This window comes from Blennius ocellaris (assembly GCF_963422515.1).
Source record: "Blennius ocellaris genome assembly, chromosome: 4".
NCBI classification, from domain to species: Eukaryota; Metazoa; Chordata; class Actinopteri; order Blenniiformes; family Blenniidae; genus Blennius; species Blennius ocellaris.
In genome coordinates this window covers 11614470-11634438 of record NC_137653.1, presented here as the reverse complement: position 1 = coordinate 11634438, position 19969 = coordinate 11614470, and the positions used below count along the sequence as shown (strand labels likewise).

Genomic DNA, 19969 nt, shown 5'->3' with positions numbered 1-19969 from the left:
GACTTTGAAGCAATTTTAATACTTAAGTACGATTTAGTAGACGATGCATGAGGCAGAGTAGGTTGAATCAACCCAGACGTCATTCATTTTGTTATTCATACAGTAAAGATGATGGAAATTGCAGCTTCCGGAAGTACAAAAGAAAACAAGGTGTCATTGCAGAAATATTTATTGAAATAAATATGCCATGGATACACTTTCATACTATGTCACATAAATACTGAATTTAGGCAGTTTGTGAAAACAAGTGTTTTAGATTGAGTTTATATTCAATTAGATTATTAAACAATGTAAATACACATTTGGGATAAAACTTTGTCTTAAGAGACACATCATGGTCCAATTATTAATGTTCCATCCTTATAATACTATACTGTATTTAGCTTATGATTTACTGCTGTCGTGCGGAATCAAAGTCAAGTGTCCACATCTACTGACAAATCAATAGCATTCATTCATATAGAATATTGTGACCATGTAGTATTTACAGTCTCAAAAAAATGAGTGAATAAAAGCTTCGGTTATATTGTGAAAAGATATTCCGAAATATAAAACTTTAAGATTTAATCAAATATTTAGCTGATTTAGGATCCAACCTCGGTTATGCTTCAAAGTCTAAACACCACAATGCAACTTGCTACTCTAGTTCGGTGAAAAGAGGAGACTGAGAGTCATGCTAGGTTGTTACAATCATCCACACACTGATTTAAATGTCATTCTGTACAAGGAAATCTTTCAGAAATCATTATAGGGGTTTTTGAAATCAACACCAAAGTCGGTCTGTTTCCATATCCTTTATAAGAGTTGTACTTTAGCAAATTCATACGACTGAATACGAAACTTCTCAACAGCCAGTTCGAGAAAACCTGTGACTTTAAATTGCCCATCATTGGGCAAGATTGCTTTTCATCTGGACAATAAAACTGGTATAAATTTTTAGGTGATATGAAAAACTCAGACGGACTTTGACAGTCCCAATAAGTGCTGAACAAGGAATGCACATAAAGTTCCACAAATATTATTCTAAAATATATTAAAACAAATAAAATGACACACAAAATATTTTCTTACACTTTCAAAAGTACACAGTATTGAGTATAGGTGTTGGGATTCAGGGCATGCACCACCTGGGAATCAAGATGGCTTGTCACCTTCTTTCTTCAGGCGGCTGAAAGAACAAACACAGACAAGTAAATACTTTATGCTGCCGGCTGTGGAATAGTTTACCTGAGCTATGTTTACTCCACTCAAGTGAAATCACACTAAAATTACATAGAAAACACATTTTTAATAATGTGTGTGTAAAAAAAAAAAGAGGCGTATTCCAGGCAGAATACTGCTCAAAAAGCTTGGAAAACATTCAACTATGTTAAGTGGATGTCACCTTTTTTCTCATGACCATAACCAACTATTTTAACATCCGTGTGTATCATTAGATTTTCCACAATACTTTTTATCTCAACCCTAAAATTCACTTGTTTTATTGATTCCATAGAAAACAAGGTAGGAAACATGGACAATGGAACAAATATTAGATATTAATTTCAGAGCTTTATTAATGAGTCAATAAATTTTTTCATTTAACAATTGGTGGAATTTCTTCTATTTTTGCTACTTGTGTGCATGCAGTATCCACACAAAGTCGTAACTGACACCATAAATACTCACCTGTAATAATCCTCCTGGCTGGGTAGAGGGCCTCCATGCAGGTGATGCCCGTGCAGCCACTGCTGTTCCATTGCCATCCTCTGCAGCTCTGCAGACTGGGCGTGCATGGCCTGGAGCTGATGAGCGGCAGACATCTGAGGAATTGGACCCTGTAGCTCTCGTGGATACGCAGCACCTGTGAGAAGCACCCATACAAAAACCAATTGAGTTGACCTCAGCGTGGACCTTCCGGGCTGCCACACCGCCAAGATATGAGGTTACAAACCAAACAGTGGATGGCGCAGCATCTCATGGTCATGCGGAATTTCGCTGAGTAAAGGGTTGGGAATGGGACCTCCAGGGAAGGGGAATCGGGCCAAACGTGGCCCCGTTGCCAGGGGGTCCACCAGAGGATGTGGGCTTGAGCCTGTGAGGAGGAAGTAAACCTGTGGTCAATCTGGGCCTTTTTTCAGAGTGTCAGGAGAATTTCTGCGCACAAACTTATTCACCTTGACCGAGGGGGTCCTGTTGGTGAAGGTGGAGGTGGGAGTGAATGTGAGAGTGTTGGTGATGATGCGGCGTCACATTGAGCATCTGCAGCCTGGCGGCGGGATCGGCCGCCACGGAAGCCATCCTCTCGGCATGAAGCCGCTCTGCAGTGAGGCGCTCGGCGTAACTCAGCTCCGGGCGCATCTGAGGTCCCACCAACGCCATCCTCTCCCGCTCCAGATGGTTGAGCCCCGGGTGAAAAGGTGCAAAGTGGTGGGGAGGCCCGGGTATGTGGGGAAGACCCAACGCTCCATGCCTGACAAAGTGTTCCATGGGGTTTCCTGAAGGGTGCAGGGTCTCCAGGTCTGGAGGTTTGACCTCGAAGCCCGGCTTCATTCTCTCGCGGAGCTCTCTCTCTCTGAGGTTCCTCAGCTCGCGTTCCCTCAGGCTCGGTTCAGCCGCGTACAGGCCAGGCATGTGGTAAGCTAGCAACGGGTCCCCAGGGCTCAGGGACACGTAGAAAGGATGGTTGCGGTTGGTGGGAGACATGACGTGGGGCCGGGCGTATTCACTCAGGGTTCGCAGAGCGGGCGTGTCTGGGCCGATGTAAGGGGGCACGGCTGCCACGGTGGTTGGCGGCTGCTCGAAGGAGGGGCGTCCGTGGCTTTGAGCCACCATCTGCACTTCACTCATGCGACTGTCGTGGCAGGAGGTGGAGGCTCTCTGTAAGCAAAGGCGGCGTGTGATTCAACACGAAACGCGATACACCGTGTGCAGACGGCGGAAGACAAAGAAAAATGTTGCACTCACAGCGTTTCTGTCTGCCTCCCGTTCTCGCTCTCTCTCTCGGTCTTTCTCCCTCTCACGTTCTTGCCGAGCACTGAGCTCAGCCTCCCGCCTCGACTTCTCCACAGCCTCCTCCCTCTTCTTGGCCAGCTTGGAGGACGACAGAGGAGTGAAGAAAAGGTCTGTCCTTGCACACGAGTTGTAGCCACGATCCAAATGCTTGATGAACCTGAGAGAAAAAGCAGATGTACATTTATGGGCATGGGCCATCTGCTTTATTCACACCATGATTCACCCAAGGCCGAGGAGTTTTTGTATTATACAAACAAGACACAAGAAGCAAATATTCAGTATCTTGCCATGGACTAAGGGAAGTATTTCTTCAATGCACCTTGGCCGTCATCTACTTTCTTTACATTAATAAGAAGCAATAAGATGAGACACCATTTTGGAATTAAATTCTTACTTACAGTCCCTTCTCATCACATTCACCCTTACATTCAAGTTAATGGTCTCTAGTTCAGCTGAATTTGAACTTTCTATGTGGAAATGGAACCAAGCGAAAACGTTCAACTTAATCTGACCGTCCACCAGCTTAATGATTTGTGTACACCCTACTTTTGCAGATTTAGAAATTAAACTAATGAGCATATCAGATGTGTTACCCTCGATATAAAGTGCTTTAGATCTGAAATATCAACTGTTTAGGGTCATATACTAATCCCAACATGACTGGATATCCAGCTCGACATGATTTTATTATTTTTTTTTGCTTGTTAAAATCCAGAAAACCATAAAAATACAAATATGGTTTATCTGTTTAGTGAAGTCTTAGATCTGCATTCACATCATATCTTTATATTAAACAACTGTGGTGGAGCATCTCGCACCACATTTCGGTTTTATAAGAACGACTTTAAACATACCGTGCAGACTGGCTGGCATGACTTGCGATGTTGACGACGGTGGGCTCTGGCGACGGGCTGCGGGGTGGAGAAGGGGGGCTCTCGGGCTCTTCCACCTCATCCATTGGCTCTTCTTTGATCTGAATTTGTGACCCTGTTGCTGAACTATTGGGCGACGGTCTGACGGGAGGAGGTGGGAAGGACGACTGCAGGCTCGGGACGGGGCCGATAGCAGAGGGTGATGGGGAGGGTGTTAAAGCGGCAGGTGGGTGAGAAGAAGTCATGCTTTTTCCTGGATGGGTCGGCACCTGAGAGATCACCGGAAGCTGAGTCGGGAGTGACTGTACTGGCAGCGGGTGAGGCATGAGCTGCAGAGGAGGCGGGGGGGCACCTGGAGGGTGCGGGTTGGGCAGAGAGTTGAGGGGCTTCAGAGCAGGAGGAGGGGGGAGATTGGAGGGCATCTGGGGAAACGGTGGAGCAGACTGGTGTGGCAGCTGTTTGTGCGACGGTGGAATGGGGGTTGTGGGAGGGGGTTTAATTTGGGGGCCAGACAGAGGAGGCTGTGGGAGCAGTGCCTCCCGAAACAAGGGTGAGGGTCGCTGTGGGGCCTGAGTCGAAGGGCCATGTGACTGCAGAGGCGGTGCAGCATTGAGCACAGGAGGGACTTGAAAGGCCGGGGAAAGGGAAGCCTCCTGGCCCAGAGCTGAGGGAGGCGGAGGAGGACCAGAGAGAGGGTGAGAGACGGGCTGCGCTTGGCCGTTGGCGGCCGACGTGGCGACAGACTGACCGGCAGCCGGCCGAGGGGCGTCTGGAGAAGAAGGAGGGGTGCGCTGCGCGGGATCAGCAGTGGGCATGCTTTGTATTGGCTGAGGGGGGATGGGGGGAGCAGGAAGCGGGGCCGGCGGGACCGGTGCATCAGCCAACACTGCTGCAGGGGCGATGGGCTCTGAAGGAACACCGGTCGGCTGGGCCGATGAGTCGGAGTCGCTCTCGTTGCCCTGCTGAGGGCTGGGAATGCTGGGAGAGGAGCTGCGGTTGTCCTGATCGATGTCTTTGGCGTCACTGCTGCCATCGTCTTGAGCGCTGCGACTTTCTGAAGAGCTTTCTTCCTCTACCTCGGCCTCTCCCTCTGACCGTGAGCCCTGTGGATCCTGAGGACAAATACAAAACATGATCGTTTTGTGATTCAGATTCAGTCAATATTGCAGAAAACATGAGTCGTCTCTCAATTTGGAGGCAGTCTGTTTATCGAGTTTCACCAACTTGAAAAAAACGGATGAAAAATTTACGAAGGTCACAGATGTGATCAAAAATAGTTGCGCTTCAGTTCTCTCACCTGTGTCTTCGGCCTTTTCGGTGTAGCCTTTTCAGGCTCGTCAGGTCCCTGAGCAGGAATCTCCCGTACACGTTTCGATGTCTTAGGCAATGTCACCTCCTCTTTTATCTTCTGCAGAAACAGTTGGACAGCCATGAACCCTAAAGCTCAATAGACTGTTGACACAAGACCTGCCAGCAAGGTGTATGTGAAATGCCCACAACAGGTTTACCTTGTCCTTGCTTGCTTTCTTTGTGGAGTCATTCTTATTATCCACAGATGACGATCTTAAAGAACTTGAGATTGGTCCGCTGGGAGACGGCTGGTTACTTGACTGCTGATCCTCACTGGTTGGGGAGCCAGTGAGCCTCCTGTGGCCGCTTCTTAAAGATGACAACTGCTTTAAAAAGGAAAATACAAATTACCCCCAAAAACAAGGCCAATGAGTCGAAATATAGAACTACATTTTGATAGATTCAAAATAGCGGCTTTACCTGATTCTATAATCTTAAATGATTTTATAAAAAATTATATCTTTAAGGCCAGATTAGTGTTTGCTTGTGAGGATGATGGAAATAACGGGAGGTGCGTCCCAACATTCATCTTCTAGATTTTGTTCAGGTTTAGTTTAATTCATCAATACATTTTTTGTTTTTTGTCTACTTTGTTGTGCTGTTGTTTACTAAATATATAAATATGTAAAAGCTTAATACAAAGAGATTAGACAGTAAAAAGGAAAACCCACAATATATTAATAGAAGGCTGTTATCGAGGCTTTCTTGTAAATGTAACGGGACTAATAATTACAACTGTGTCTTTGGGGCTTACAGGTGCTCTACTGCGCCGTGTCCTCATGCCATGCTTGCTGTTCACCTCCTCTTCTGCTTTAACAGGTTTAAACATGAATGAACCGCTTGCAGCTTTGGAAGCGGGCGGCAGACATCCATGCTTGTTTTCATACGTGCGACAAGTCGTGCACAGCAAAGGGTTGTGCCGTCCACTCTGGTGCCAATCTTTAGAATCTGTTGAAGGTAAAATGGTCCCGGTTCAAGAAACAATTCAATAGTGCCATCTCTGCACTTGAATGAGATGCAACACAAATTCAGGCTAAAACTCACTTGTCGCACCACAGTGGCTGCAGCTCTTCATGTCTTGTTCACTGTCTTCACTGTCAAGGTCATCCTCGCTGGCAGAGCTGGCGTCCACTGTGCGAATGAAATCAGTTTGAGCCACACGAATATCGCTAACCTAATCCTTCATTTAGACGACGAGCACACATCGCTTTTGAGCTGCACAGGGAGGAGCTCACCTGAGTAATTTCGAGAAGGAGGGTTTACAGGGGCAGCCACAGATCGAGTTTTTGCTTTTCGAGAAGATGGCTGCCGGCGCTGCTGCCGGTAGGCTCTCGTGCCTGCAGCTTCCGGCGTTTTCTTCCAGTGGTAATAAAATGTGATCAGCTCTCCCTGATATGAAAAACAAAACAAAATCAAAAACAAAGACATTTAGGAATAACACAGTGGCAAAAGGTCATTGTGTGCATTATATTATTGACGGTGCGCAAAAACCAAAAGTAGAATTACAGTCTTCTTGCTCGGAAGGAAGTCTTTTCGAATGCGGAAGAAATTCTTTCCATATTGTCTCAGTCCTTTGATGAAGCGTTTCTGTGAGAGAGAACATTCAAGCAGATCAAGCAGTGTTACCATCATTCTATGCAGAGGTATTTATTATCTGTGCAAATTCATTCCAATTTATAAGAAATCCACTTCTTTTTTTTTACTGAAAACTGATGAAGCAATTAAAAGAAAATACCATCTGCCTGCACTGTTGATAAAGTGAAAACTTTAAACATTAAGGAGTACCTACACCGTCTACACAAAGACCCTCAGGGTCAGAATCATCAGAATCATCCTCAATACCAACAAAGGTTTTCTCACCACATCATCCTCCGACCAACATTTTTCAATAAGTTTGGGTAGAGGCTTTTTCACCAGGCGCTGGAGAGCTTTTGCGGCATCGTAGTGGCTTGCATGGAGCTAACATTGAGAAACATGGTTAGACATTTGTACATCTAAAACATCACATTGTTGTCGTTTCTCACACATGCTGGTAAAGGACCATTTAGAGTTGAGCGCCATACCATGTTGAGAGCGTTGAGAGTGGTGTCATCACGAGAGGCTGCTAAACAGCCGTCCTCTGTGGATCCACCATCACACATGCCTGCAAACGCTGCCATGCTCCTGGAAAAACAAAACCAGGTTTAGAAGAGTGAAATCAATACTGAGGGAGCATTTCTATTTAAATCTTTGTCATAGACAAAAACATTCCAGTTTGTTCAAATCCCAATTTCTATCTTGACGCCACCTTTTTTGCATGATGCAACTTTACAATAACCACAGTGACCCTGTGAACTCATTTAGCATTACAAACTGACAACACTTACAACAAAAAGAAATCATTTCGAACCTCAAATGAGTACATTAACTTGTCCCTTGAGGTTATTTATCACGACGTGCTGAACATGCGAATCAAAATTATGTTAATCACTCAAACACTGTCTGAAAAAACAAACGCAAACACACCTGTAAAATGATTTATTTATGAATAGCTTTAAATGTAATGCAATTCAAAGTAGGTTAAGCACACTGGCAACCAAAGACGGGCTTGTTTTACATGTTCTTCCTCTTGTGTGATACTTTATAATGACTGTTTAAAAAAAAAGAGGAAGTAATATGAGTTCCTGTTTTACTCATGGCAGTAAAAAAGGCTTCTTCTTTTCTTTTCTTTTTTACAGTTTACCATAACAAAAACTATAATGGACAAAAATGTAATTGTACATTTGTCTGTTCTATTGTTGGGCAAGATCATGATAGATGATTATAAAGTACATTCAACGACATTAATAGAAATCTATTGTTGTAAATTTGGCAGAGAAAAAAATACAGAACAATCGTATGTAGGCATGTGTACATTAAATCAGAGTATGCCCCGACACTGACCTGGCAGCTCTGAGGTACATGAGAAGGTCACAGTCATTGACCCCGGGCGTCCACATGAGCTCCTCGCTCTCAGTGTGCGCCTGTAAAGCAGGTGGAGGCCGTGGCTGCAGCTCAGGAAGCTTTGCCTGCAGCAAAAGAAAAGCTGTAAACAAAACAGCTGTGTACCTAATAATCACTTTTTCAAGATTCCTTTAAAAGTTGAAAACCCTTATTTACATTTAGGGAGCAAACTGACAGCAGAAACAAAACATATTAAGGTCTGGTGAGGTTTCTTTAAATAAGTTAACCTTCCACCTTTGACCACCTGCAAATTCAATAATTTATGGATTTTCAGAAACTGGCTCATAGTTAATACAGCGTTGACAGGGACAAATGTGGCACATGACCTACTTACTCTCAATGTTTGATCTATAGGCATTGTGATTGATCTACATTGTGTCAAATGTGATCCGGAGACCTCAACTTTGCTCATCCACATTCACAGCACCAGGAAATGTGACTGTCTAGAAATGTAATAAGAGATGTACCAAGTTGGAGTAAAATTTTACAGAAGCCATTACAAAGTGGCAGCACCACTCACTTCGCTGGCAAACGTGTTTCCTGAACAACAAAGTATCTTATTTAGGGCCATGGAAGATAGTCCTATGAGTCATAAGTGCCTTTAGCTACTGGCTCCATTTGATCTGGTACATGAGCTGCCTTGGAAATCCAGATTCCCCAAAGCAAAATGAGCAAAATGAACCAGATGTCTATTTAAAAATGTGGAACTATGCCTAGAGTGTAAATGATCAAACATTGATGTCACAATTTGTAAAAAAAAACTGTTAAGATACTGGATGTTTAGCAAGTCATTGTTTGCGTATGTTTTTGCCAATGTGATTAAATGAGTGATGAAAATACAGTGATTAGTTTATTTACTTTTTAAAAGTTGGAGCATTAAGTCTTTATTGAAAATAATAAAAAAAAAAAAAACAAAGAATACAATAAAGTTGAAATCTTAAATAAAATGCATTGAAATGTCACTAAAAGTAACATATACATATAATATACATCTAAAAACTTGCATAAAAAACGCATATAAAATAGTTGTAATGCTATCAATTTCAGAGTAATTTGTGCATTATACTCTAATATGGAGAATATTGTGAGTTTTGAGTCTAGACTGTATATGTTGGAGTTTGCATGTTCTCCTTGTGCGGTTTTTTTTTTTCCCTCAAAAAAAATGAATAAATAAAACCTTTCCAAAAGTATGAAACTGTACCTGATGACTTGGCCCCACTCTGATTTCGCCCTGGGTGCTGTTCAAGCTCCTGAAAACAAACACAGACATGTCCATCGTCATCGTAAGCTTTCAGATTGTAAACTGTGAGCATTGAATCCCTCTGATTATTTAACCGACGATTAACGCGACGCATCGCGCGCACAGCCATATGATCAATTTGTGCATGACTTGTGGGATCAGCAGCCTCCTCCTCCTCCTCCTCCTCCTCCTTCTTCTTCCTCCTCCCGCTGCCTTGCACACTGATTTCGGCAGCAGAAGAACAACATCCCGCCCCTCCACCTCCGGGAGCCAATCTCCGCCGCGATCCGCGACGTTTCCTTATATTACATGAATGAAATCCGACGCTCGGGCGACCGCAAAACACTGTCAATCAATCACACGCGAGCCTGCTAATTTTTACGGTCACCATTACGAGAACAGTGTGTGCTCCTTCGCAGACCCTTAACGTGCTGACAGCGAAACACAAGCTGGCCAACGTCGGTGCGCAACGAAATCCACGTTAAAGCCCCGAGTTAGCATGCAACGCTCCGTCCCGACCCGTGCAAAATACGCGTCAAAACCCCGACGGGAATTCGGCAGCCGAGCGATTAAACACGACTTCCCGATGACAATTAACGCCAATCCGATCTTGAAAGTCCGTGTGAAAATGGACATGTGCATGTTTATGAAGCTCGCAGGAGAGAAATGGGAAAAGTGAGCAGGAGCGGCTAGCTGCTAACGAGACAGTCACAGCGATATTTGGCTACTAGCTTGTTAGCCAGACACGAACTTCGTGACCACTGACACTCCGATAATTCCACTCGAAAACCTTCCCGAGCGGCGCCGAAAACCCCCGGAACGCGCCGACAACACGCCCGAAGTCCGAGCGAAACGTGAGGCAGGACGGCGGCGAAGTTACCTCCGCGGGCTGAACAGGTCGTCCATGTCGAGGGATGTTTGGATGTGGCTTGTTGACACTACGCAGCGCAGTGGGCGATTCACACACACACAGACACCCGCGCGCGCGCGCGCACCAACACACGCACGCACAGACCAAGTATGCGAATCCCCTATTACATGGCTATTCAAAATGGAGGCGGTGTAAGTGGAGGGACTCGCTCTGTGTGTGTGTGTGTGTGTGTGTGTGTGTGTGTGTGTGTGTGTGTGTGTGTGTGTGTGTGTGTGTGTGTGTGTGTGTGTGTGTGTGTGTGTGTGTGTGTGTGTGTGTGTGTGTGTGTGTGTGTGTGTGTGTGTGTGTGTGTGTGTGTGTGTGTGTGTGTGTGTGTGTGTGTGTGTGTGTGTTTCTAGAGCAATGACCTCAGCAGCCACAGCTAAGCCTTCAAAGTTGTCGGGGTGTACATAACTGAGCATGTGCCGCGGATCAGCAGCTGATGAGCCCGAGGACCCTCCTCCTCCTCCTCATCCGCTCGTCGCTGCCGCCACCGCTGCTGCTGCTGCACGGGCGGCCATGAATCAAACATCATCAACCCCCCTGTGCGCCGCTCCGCTGCGGTGCGGATATTAGACATGTTATGTAAAGCTGCACATTGACCAGCGCGCAAACAATCCCACACACACACGCCTTTTATTTACTGCTTCCCTGTGTTCGCAATCCATTTGATTCATGCACAATAGGATTATATTAGTATTGATATACCAGAACACATTACATGCCACAATAAAGTTATACATATAGACATGTTCTACGCGCGTAATTAATTGGGGAAAAAAGAATTGGCAATAAAAGTGTAATTGAACAAGTTCATACTTGATATTATATGGGGAATGTCCCCCTCCCCCCCCCCCCCCCCCCCCCCGGGTTTACAAACCATATTACAGACGTGATAATATCTATACACAATACACATTATTGATCACTAATGTAATCATGAAGCATTGATTAAGGCACTGTTATGTTTACAATGTCACCACATTATTGCCACAAAAAGGTTTTCAGATGGATGGATCCACTATAATGTCAAAGTATTCACTCACCTGCATTGACATGCTGATGAACTTGAGTGACATCCCAAAGTTAAACTAGTTTTTTTTTTCATTAACCTTTATTTAATCAGGAAAAAACACATTGAGATTAAGAATCTCTTTTGCAAATGTGTCCTGGAAACCATAGAATATGATGTCGTCCACCCTTTATGAATGGGTTTCACTTATATTGCAATTTTCCACCACTTGGGCAATACCCAGAATGGTTTTCATAGTTAATTACATTCACCAATTCACACTCCAATGGAAGCAGCTGTGGTTCAGTGTCTTGCTCAAGGAGACTTAGACATATGGACAGATAGGGAATCGATCCTGCAGCCATCACATTGAGAGACAATCCGCTCTACCAACCAAGACACAGCCACCCTTTGCAGATAGAACAGCTTCAATACTTCTTGGAAGACTTCCACCAGGTTTCAGAGTGTGTTTGTGGGAATTGTTGACCATTCTTCCAGAAGGGTATTTGAGAGGTTAAACACTATCGGGTTGTTGAGGACAGGCCAGTCACGTTCTTCAACACCTTACTTGCTCAATTATGTCTTCATGAACTTTGCTTGTTGTGTTGGCGGGCAGACATGTTGGAACAGGAAGGAGCCCATGTCCGAACTCTTCCCGCAAAGTTTGAAGCATGAAATTGTCCAAAATGCCTTCATGTCTTGAAGCTTTCAAAATTCCTTTCAGCAGAACTAAACAAGAAAACTTGCTTGCTGCATATGTGTCTTTACTTTTTATATCAAATCTATAGTTTCTTTCTTTTACAAGTAACCCATTGGTAAATCATCTCAATTAGTTTGGTTTTCAAGTGCAAATAAGTAAAATAGACAACTCAAACATATAAACACTATAAACATTGATTATCGACACATAAATGACATGCAAGTTGATGCTGTGAGCTGCAAATTCTTCCTTGTTAAATCATTTTATTTATTTTGCATACAGGAAACATGAGACCCTCATAAAGTCTCAATATCATTTTAATTAAAGAAAATCAAGGTTACGTGAAAATATATTCTACCATTATTGCTAATGTTAATAAAACATTTTATTTCACAATTATAGAAACTAAAGTGCCGACATGGTATAAATAAATAAAAATGTGATGTATTGTTTTTTTTAAAACTCCATATCTTTATTTTTCTTCAATTTCCATATTTCTTTTTACTCATAGAAGGCCTCATTTCATTTCAGTGGAATTGCATCATGATAATGATGCCTGACCACATAGGTTTAATAAAGGATTAAATAAAGCCTATTTCTTTTAGATACTCAAGAATCAATTGGACAATTATTAATGACATATCAATTTTTGAATTCCTTCTCAAGTTACGCCTTTTCACATGATTTATTTTGGGCGTCACACCAAAAAATATTCTCACTCCGCAGGAAAACCTTTGTTCACTCTGATGGGAAACTTTTGTTCTTGTCACTGTGAACCTGAACTTTCTCACATAGTACACATAAAAAATATGATGCAAAAATCTATAAAAAAAAAAAAAACCTCTCAATCTTGAGTTATCAGTGCAACATCATATTCATGAGAGGAAGGCTAGAGGGAAAAGAAGGAAATAAATAACCCATCGCATATTGTCACCAACATTTATTTGACTCCAAGTGCAGCTTTTGAAAAGTTTAAGTGTTTAATTACTGTTACTCAAGTTAAAATCTATTTATTTTCTCCATTTTGAAAAGAGTTTAAGATATTATTAACTGTCAAAGTCGTTAGTAATTCTACGTTCATCTCTATCTGTCAGACGTGCTTAATAGTGTTAGCCAGTGTTGTATACTCTATTAAATCAGTGGGTTTCTGAAATTTTTCCCGGCGAACCGAGCCTTGTCTCCCAACTCCTCTTCGATTCTAGAGAAGAAAAAAAAAGATATGCAGGGTTAGTTTTTGCTGAATATTTACTATAATTACTGATCTGATATCTTACTGTTTTATATTTGAACACGAAGGACAACAGAGTCGGAAACTATATTTAGATTAATGTAAACACAACCTATACAGACAACAGGAATTAGTTATTCTCTGGTAATATATATATATATATATATATATAAACAGAGTATATTTGGGCATGTGCAAGGCAGAGGCTCACCTGAGAATCTGGTTGTATTTGGCCAAACGCTCGGAGCGGCACGGAGCTCCAGTCTTTATCTGCGAGTGTACACAAAACATGTCAGTGCTATTCCTGTCTTGTCAGAAAAGATGCTGCAGTTTCCGGCGTGCGTTCGTCTTGCGAGGAGCCACTCCTTTGCAGTGATGCTCACCTGTCCAGTGCACAACCCGACCACCAGGTCTGCGATGAAGGTGTCCTCAGTTTCACCCGAGCGATGGCTGACCATCACTCCCCAGCCACTCTCCTGGGCCATCTTGCACCTGTGGGGAACAACAAAGGTTTACTACTAAGATTGAATTTAAACAAAGCTCATTTTCATTAAATTCATTAAATTTAGTAAACGCACAAAAGAAATTGGTTTGAAAGCCTGCGCGATTGCTGCCGGTTATACATTGATTAATCCCCGTTTATGTAGTTGACTTACGCTTTCATCGACTCAGTAACTGAGCCAATCTGATTGACTTTAAGCAGCAGACAGTTGCAGGCTTTCTCCTCCACTGCCTTGCCGATGCGATCAGGGTTTGTCACGGTCAGATCGTCTCCGACGATCTGGATGTCTGTGCTGCCCGTGAAGTTAGTCCAGGCCGTCCAATCATCCTGGTCGAAAGGATCTTCAATGGACACAACTAGGAATGAAAGAGATAATCAACACTCAAATATGAAAAATGCAGCTTCTGGATCACTTTATCAAAGCCGTTAATTCATCCACAGAACTAACAATTTCACACGTTATAACATTTCCCTTTTAATATATAAACCTGGGTAGAGCTTAGGAGTGAACTTCAGATGAAAGGAGTGAGATACTTGAATGTCGAATGATTTTATGAATAACAAATCTTCACTTTGGCCAAAAGGTGGAATAGTGAGGAGGTTCCTTATTTAAGTTTCTGTTTGGTGTACACGCGTTCTCTCAAAGGCTCAGAGGATAAATAGCCTGCAGCTACTGCTCTGTCCTGGTCTCATTGTGCTTATCAATGTGTAAAAAAATGCCAAAAGTTTACCAGGATAATCCTTCACGAAGCTCTTGTAGAGGTCGGCCAGCTCGTCAGGAGAAATGTAACGGCTCGGGTCGTCGGGCGACTTGAAGTCCAGGTCGTATTTACCCTCCCTGTAGAATTCGGATGCGGCCACATCCATGCCGATCACAACCTCGTTGGTGTAGCCTGCTTTGCTTATGGCCTCCTTTATCAACTCCAGGGCTGCAGGGTTTGACATCCAAGCAATTACAGGTCAGAAACATCACACATAACCATATGATTATGAAAATAATTATCTTTTTCAATCATGTTCCCAAAGCTTGTTGTAAAATTACAAATGGCAGAAAACACATTTGCCTGGAGTACATGGCTAATGATGATGTCACTACATAAGTTAAAGAAATATCCTCAACTGTTCACACTGAATGTTCAGTTCAAACAAATAATCATCAAGCAATATTTTGCTTTTTAATATTCACTAAATAAGGACAGACACTCTGCTGGCTCAACTATTGAACATTTTAGGCCCATTAAATGCAAAATTACCACCAACTGACCAGTTGTCACATTATACTGGTGGTTTCTTTAACAAGTGTGCCATCTTTCAAGCGCCTTATTTTTGGAATCGGTTTCATTTATCCCAACACTTATCAGGGCCTCAGTTATTGCAATTGCATACTTTACCTGAACTGACACATTTACGTCACACTAACCTCAAGTTCAACTCATGAGGTGAGCAAAGGTTTACCTTCCTTATTTTCCAGGATGTTTGGAGCAAAACCGCCTTCATCACCCACATTGGTGGCATCTTGTCCATATTTCTTCTTGATGACGCTTTTGAGGTTGTGGTAGACCTCGGCTCCGATGCGCATTGCTTCTTTGAAGGTGCTTGCGCCGACGGGGAGAATCATGAACTCCTGCATGGCGAGCTTGTTGCCTGCATGAGAGCCGCCGTTGATCACGTTGAAAGCCTGGCAGAGAAGGAAAGAGAAGCGGTAACTCCTGCGTCTTCAAAGAGAACTGAGGGAATGTTGCTGCATTAAGTGGGAAACAAAAAAGACTCACTGGTACAGGCAGAATGACTTCTGGGTTCCCTGCGAGGTCGGCAATATGACGAAACAGAGGGACTCCTTTCTCTGCTGCCCCGGCTTTGCAAACAGCCAGCGATACACCCAGGATGGCGTTTGCGCCAAACCTGGCTGTAAGTAGTGGGAAAAAAAACTAAATTAATATCAGCTTTTCATTTTTAGCATTTGGAAATGACTAAATAATGAATGAGGGGGGAGAAGAAAGAAAACATACACACATCTTTCAAAATGGGCCTCATATCAACCACTGAGAAAAAAAAAAAAAAAGCAGCCTGCAAGAGCATCCAATTCAGCCCACGTGGTAGCCTTAAATAGCATGGACGTTATACCTGCTGTTTTTTTATTTATTCACTGGTGATCACGCCGATTCAGTAAGAAAGATCAGAGATCATTGTGTTGCAGTGGAGGCAGAATATCTCACTGCTAGCAAAGTCGCATTAAACCCATATTAAAAGGGTGAATTTGTAAAAACATACAATGAGCTACGTCTTGACCAGGAGTGTGGGTGATCGAGGATCAAATGCCTGTAGCTGCAGGAAGAATATCCAGCATACAAAAAAAAAAAAATGGCCAAATGCACCCTGCAAGACAATAACTTGCTGTGGTGTCCTCAACAAAAGGGACATACGACTAAAATACAAATGTAGGACATGACAGTTGGAATATTTGTTGTATTTATTATGCATTATTATTATGTTTTTTTGTTTGTTTTTAAAGATGATAAACGTTAAAATAGCCATTATTTTGATAAAATATATTTACTTTTCATAATTTCTTAGCGTCTCTCAGCACTAACACAAATGGGGACCGGAGAGTTGTCATTATTTAAAAGTTACAATGCACTCATGCCACTCGACATTGGACTGGGCTGAATGTGGCCATGAAGCCACAAAAGAGTTTGACAATCCTGAGTTAAAACATCCAAGATAAATACAATTAATTCTACAGGTGATGCACTTGTATGCAGCAAGATGCAGATCTTTAATATAGGGCCAAAGTGTGGAAAATAACAAGTTATAAACGTGATCACTTTGGCAGTCTGAGCTCAGCGCCATGTGTTTAAAAGTTACTCACATTTGTTGTCTGTACCGTCCAAGTCAATCATGATCTGGTCAATCTTCTCTTGCTCCACCACAGACACATCCTGAGGGGGTGGATGGATTCACATCAGGATTAGATCCATGAGAAAAACGATTTGAAAACTTCAGAATGTCATAGAAATGTCATTTCCTCACCTGTCCAACAAGGGCAGGTCCAATCGTTGAATTGATGTGTTCTACAGCCAGTGTCACTCCTGCGATGAACAAATCAACGATTACTCTTTCAACATCATGGAAATTACTTGCAAAGCCAAAAATAAAGAAACTTTGCAGAACATGCAACTCAGACGATCAGAGAGACACACAAAGGTTTAAAATGATTGTTTACCTTTTCAATTTAAACCTTTTTTCGCCCCTATCGGTTGATGCATAAATGTAAAACAAACTTAAAACACAAACTAAATATTGACACTGGTCAGACAACATGCTTGGCCGACAGATCACCATGCACTTCATCCAAAACTGATTGATGGTAATGTTGGATTTGCTAAATGCATTTCGCATATATAACACATGTCAACTGCTTGAGCAGTCCTTAAGCACTTTACATTGTTAGTTATATTCACTCATTCACACTCTAATGGATGCAGTTGCCATGCAAGACACCGAATTCCTTATCTTAAAATTAACCAGCCATTAATGACTTTGCTGTCAAATGAAGACATTCAGTTTTCAATAAGGACAAACATGGGAACTCACTAACCCTTTCAGTTCTGGCAAAGAGGACAAAAGAGACAGGGTGAATGTAAAGATGGCAAAAGGGAAAATGACAGGCTGCTTTTAGTTTCAAAATTAATTTGAACTCCTCACAACTACTTCTGTGATCAACATTAGATGTGACATTCAATCAGATTTTAAGTTAAAAAGCATAGCTTATTCATTTAGCTTTACAAGAAAACTACATCGACATAAACATTTTTTAGGCGAGCAGCAGGAATCACAGTATAAATCTTTGTTTAAAAAAAAAAAAGGTCAAATAAAATCTAGGTAATGTGTCATTGAGAATAACAAACTCAAAATGAAAAAGTGAAGAAACCTTTGCCAAGATAGCGAGACTTGTCATTGTCCCTGAGCTCCAAGGCCTCATAGATGCCAGTCGAAGCTCCGCTCGGCACGGCTGCCCGAAACAAGCCTGATGCAGCAACGACAAACAGGGTTCAATGAAGACCATTCAAAAAACAATGAGAAAAGCTATACGTTTCCAAGCTGCATTTGATTTACATGAATTTACATGAATTTCTCCAAAGATGGAGATGTGAAGCCATACTGTACGGTACATAAAATCTTTACTATGTCAAAATTACTTTATCATATGTGAAACACAATTTTAACTCCCCTCAGCCTTCCACAAGCGAGGCATTCGGGCCTACCTTTGTCAGTGTGAAGGTCAACCTCCACGGTGGGGTTTCCACGAGAGTCAAAGATCTCTCTGGCGTGGATCTTGAGGATGGACATGATTCTTCAGGTGAGACACAATTCAATGTTGTTATTATCCAATAATGATCCAGACAAACTATGTGCTGCAAGCTTCAATCAGAACAAAGATACAAGTAGAAACACAAAAGCAAGTGGGTTTTTTTTCACTGGTTAAGCATATACGTATATACCGCACTCCTTCCTTCTTTCCTGAAGCTCCCTCACGAAGACTTACCCACAAAAATATCCTGACCTAGCTGCAAGCTTAGGTGCACTAACAAGCATACTACTATCCTAATTGGATTTGTCCGCCTCATCTGATTAATCGCATGGTTGTTTCGATGCTGAAACTGCTGCAACCGTCAAAACAAGGTTAACGAAGGAGCTGCTTCTACGCGGTGTTGCTTATATGAGAGGTTTATGATTTTATAGTTCAGCACAGCGACAAGACGATACTTCATTTGAAACTGAATGCCTACGAAAGCAAAGTCACTTTGCTATTAACCACATGACAGGATATCCTTAATAATCCCTTTCGTTTGATCACCAGATAAACATGCAGGCAAGGTGACCACCACAATGACTCCACCTCGAAACATTGCACACCAGAGAAAAGAACATTAATGATAATATATAGGATTTGTTTTGGGTTTTGTTCCCTCAAGTGTGAACATTTTAACCAGATATCATTCTTCTGTACTGAAATGTCTTATAACCAGATATCATTCTTCTGTGCTGAAATGTCTTAAAACTGAAGTGTGCTGAGGTCTAGCCCGAGTGGCTCTATAACAATACTTTTGTCCCGTAGCATTCACCTTAAACCAGTTCTGTCCTCCACCAAATCTTTCAGCTGTTGGTATTCCAGCCCGTAGCGTCTCTGTATGTAAAGTAATGGCTGTCAAATATATCCTGCGAGCAAAAAATTGGCCTGCGAGCATTCAATCCAGCCCATGGTGTGACTCTCCAAAGATTAAAATGACAAAGGCAATACTACCTTATTAAAAAAAACTAAATAGGTAACTTGTTTCCAGTTGAATGTTCCAGTTCCAGTTCAATGATGCAGGAGTGAAACCATCAGCATTAAGTAACTAATCCTGAAACACCTGTAAATACAAAAACTAACTAAACTTGGAGCCACATGGTGGAGGAGTGTTTGGACCTGGAGCCACAGTGGGATTGAGGCCTCGGGGTGGGCTTTGTCTGGGATTTCTCCAGGTACACCAGTAGGCACCAACCCAATCACATCCAGTGTAGGTATTTTTTTTTGTAATTAGTTATCTAATTTGCAGGCAAACTATTGTTTCCATTTATAGACTGAAAACGCATTTTTTATTTTTTTTTATTTTTACCAATAACCTTTTGTGCAAATGCTTCACTCATGCGACTATAACTGCCTCAATAGAGGGCATTTATCAGAGAGCTCAACGACAGCCTTTCTCGGTTAAACCAGTTATTTTTCATGATGTGCATGTTTTATCTGACCCGCTAAAAGTTTGAAAAGTGACTTTTACGAAGCCATTCAAATTACAACAGGCAGTATTCATCAGCGATGCATTGTGAAAGAAGAAAAATCAACACAAACTTTAAACCAACATACCGACGCAGTGAAGCCGTTTCCTTCCTACTTCGTGACCCGCAGGATGAGAAGGAAGGTCAACACACTCTTCTTTGAGGAATCTCCCCAGAGGGACACTCATCATCGTGTTTGCTTACGAGTGCCTCCCACAGTCTGAAATATGAACTGCTCCTTCTTCTTCTTCTTCTTCTTCTTCTTCTTCTTCTTCTTCGGTGTTGCAAATGTGTTCTGTTGTGGAAAATGACAATGGATATATTATCCACGTCATGATATTGTTGAAATATATAACGAA

At 42.4% G+C, this 19969-nt stretch overlaps 2 protein-coding genes across 3 annotated transcripts; both read right to left on the bottom strand.

Moving 5' to 3' along the window:
- Positions 1-165: 165 nt before the first annotated feature.
- On the bottom strand, positions 166-10421 carry rereb (arginine-glutamic acid dipeptide (RE) repeats b). Of its 2 annotated transcripts, none has more exons than XM_080495110.1 (17): positions 10319-10421; positions 9400-9448; positions 8139-8263; positions 7280-7379; positions 7077-7175; positions 6723-6803; positions 6452-6605; positions 6261-6347; positions 5971-6164; positions 5375-5542; positions 5164-5274; positions 3849-4978; positions 2947-3151; positions 2157-2859; positions 1934-2074; positions 1669-1843; positions 166-1168 (listed from the first exon to the last, which is right to left on the bottom strand). In XM_080495110.1, exons 1-17 carry the CDS (start codon positions 10342-10344, stop codon positions 1135-1137), a joined length of 3582 nt encoding a protein of 1193 aa, XP_080351236.1. In that variant the 5' UTR covers positions 10345-10421; the 3' UTR covers positions 166-1134. The 2 variants fall into 2 exon arrangements, with proteins under 2 accessions (XP_080351236.1, XP_080351237.1); XM_080495111.1 differs by having other exon boundaries at positions 5375-5539.
- Positions 10422-12966: 2545 nt separating this feature from the next.
- Positions 12967-19745, bottom strand: eno1b (enolase 1b, (alpha)). The gene is made up of 12 exons (XM_080495125.1): positions 19699-19745; positions 18056-18144; positions 17722-17817; positions 16821-16879; positions 16660-16729; positions 15563-15696; positions 15246-15468; positions 14522-14719; positions 13945-14146; positions 13672-13780; positions 13500-13558; positions 12967-13258 (listed from the first exon to the last, which is right to left on the bottom strand). The coding sequence occupies exons 2-12, from the start codon at positions 18138-18140 to the stop codon at positions 13192-13194; spliced, it is 1302 nt and encodes a 433-aa protein (XP_080351251.1). The 5' UTR covers positions 18141-18144; positions 19699-19745; the 3' UTR covers positions 12967-13191.
- Positions 19746-19969: the final 224 nt, after the last annotated feature.

Bases quoted from the DNA above. Each gene is read 5' to 3' on its own strand.
- rereb (XM_080495110.1), bottom strand. From the start codon at position 10,344: ATGGACGACCTGTTCAGCCCGCGGAG. The intron at 5,275-5,374 runs GTAAACCTGTTG...CTGTTTCTGCAG, and splicing joins AGAAAGCAAGCAAGGACAAG to AAGATAAAAGAGGAGGTGAC. The intron at 1,169-1,668 runs GTGAGTATTTAT...TTGTTCTTTCAG, and splicing joins AGCCAGGAGGATTATTACAG to CCGCCTGAAGAAAGAAGGTG.
- eno1b (XM_080495125.1), bottom strand. From the start codon at position 18,140: ATGTCCATCCTCAAGATCCACGCCAGAGAGATCTTTGACTCTCGTGGA. The intron at 14,720-15,245 runs GTAAACCTTTGC...CAAACCCTGCAG, and splicing joins CATCCTGGAAAATAAGGAAG to CCCTGGAGTTGATAAAGGAG. The intron at 13,781-13,944 runs GTAAGTCAACTA...TGTTCCCCACAG, and splicing joins GTTACTGAGTCGATGAAAGC to GTGCAAGATGGCCCAGGAGA.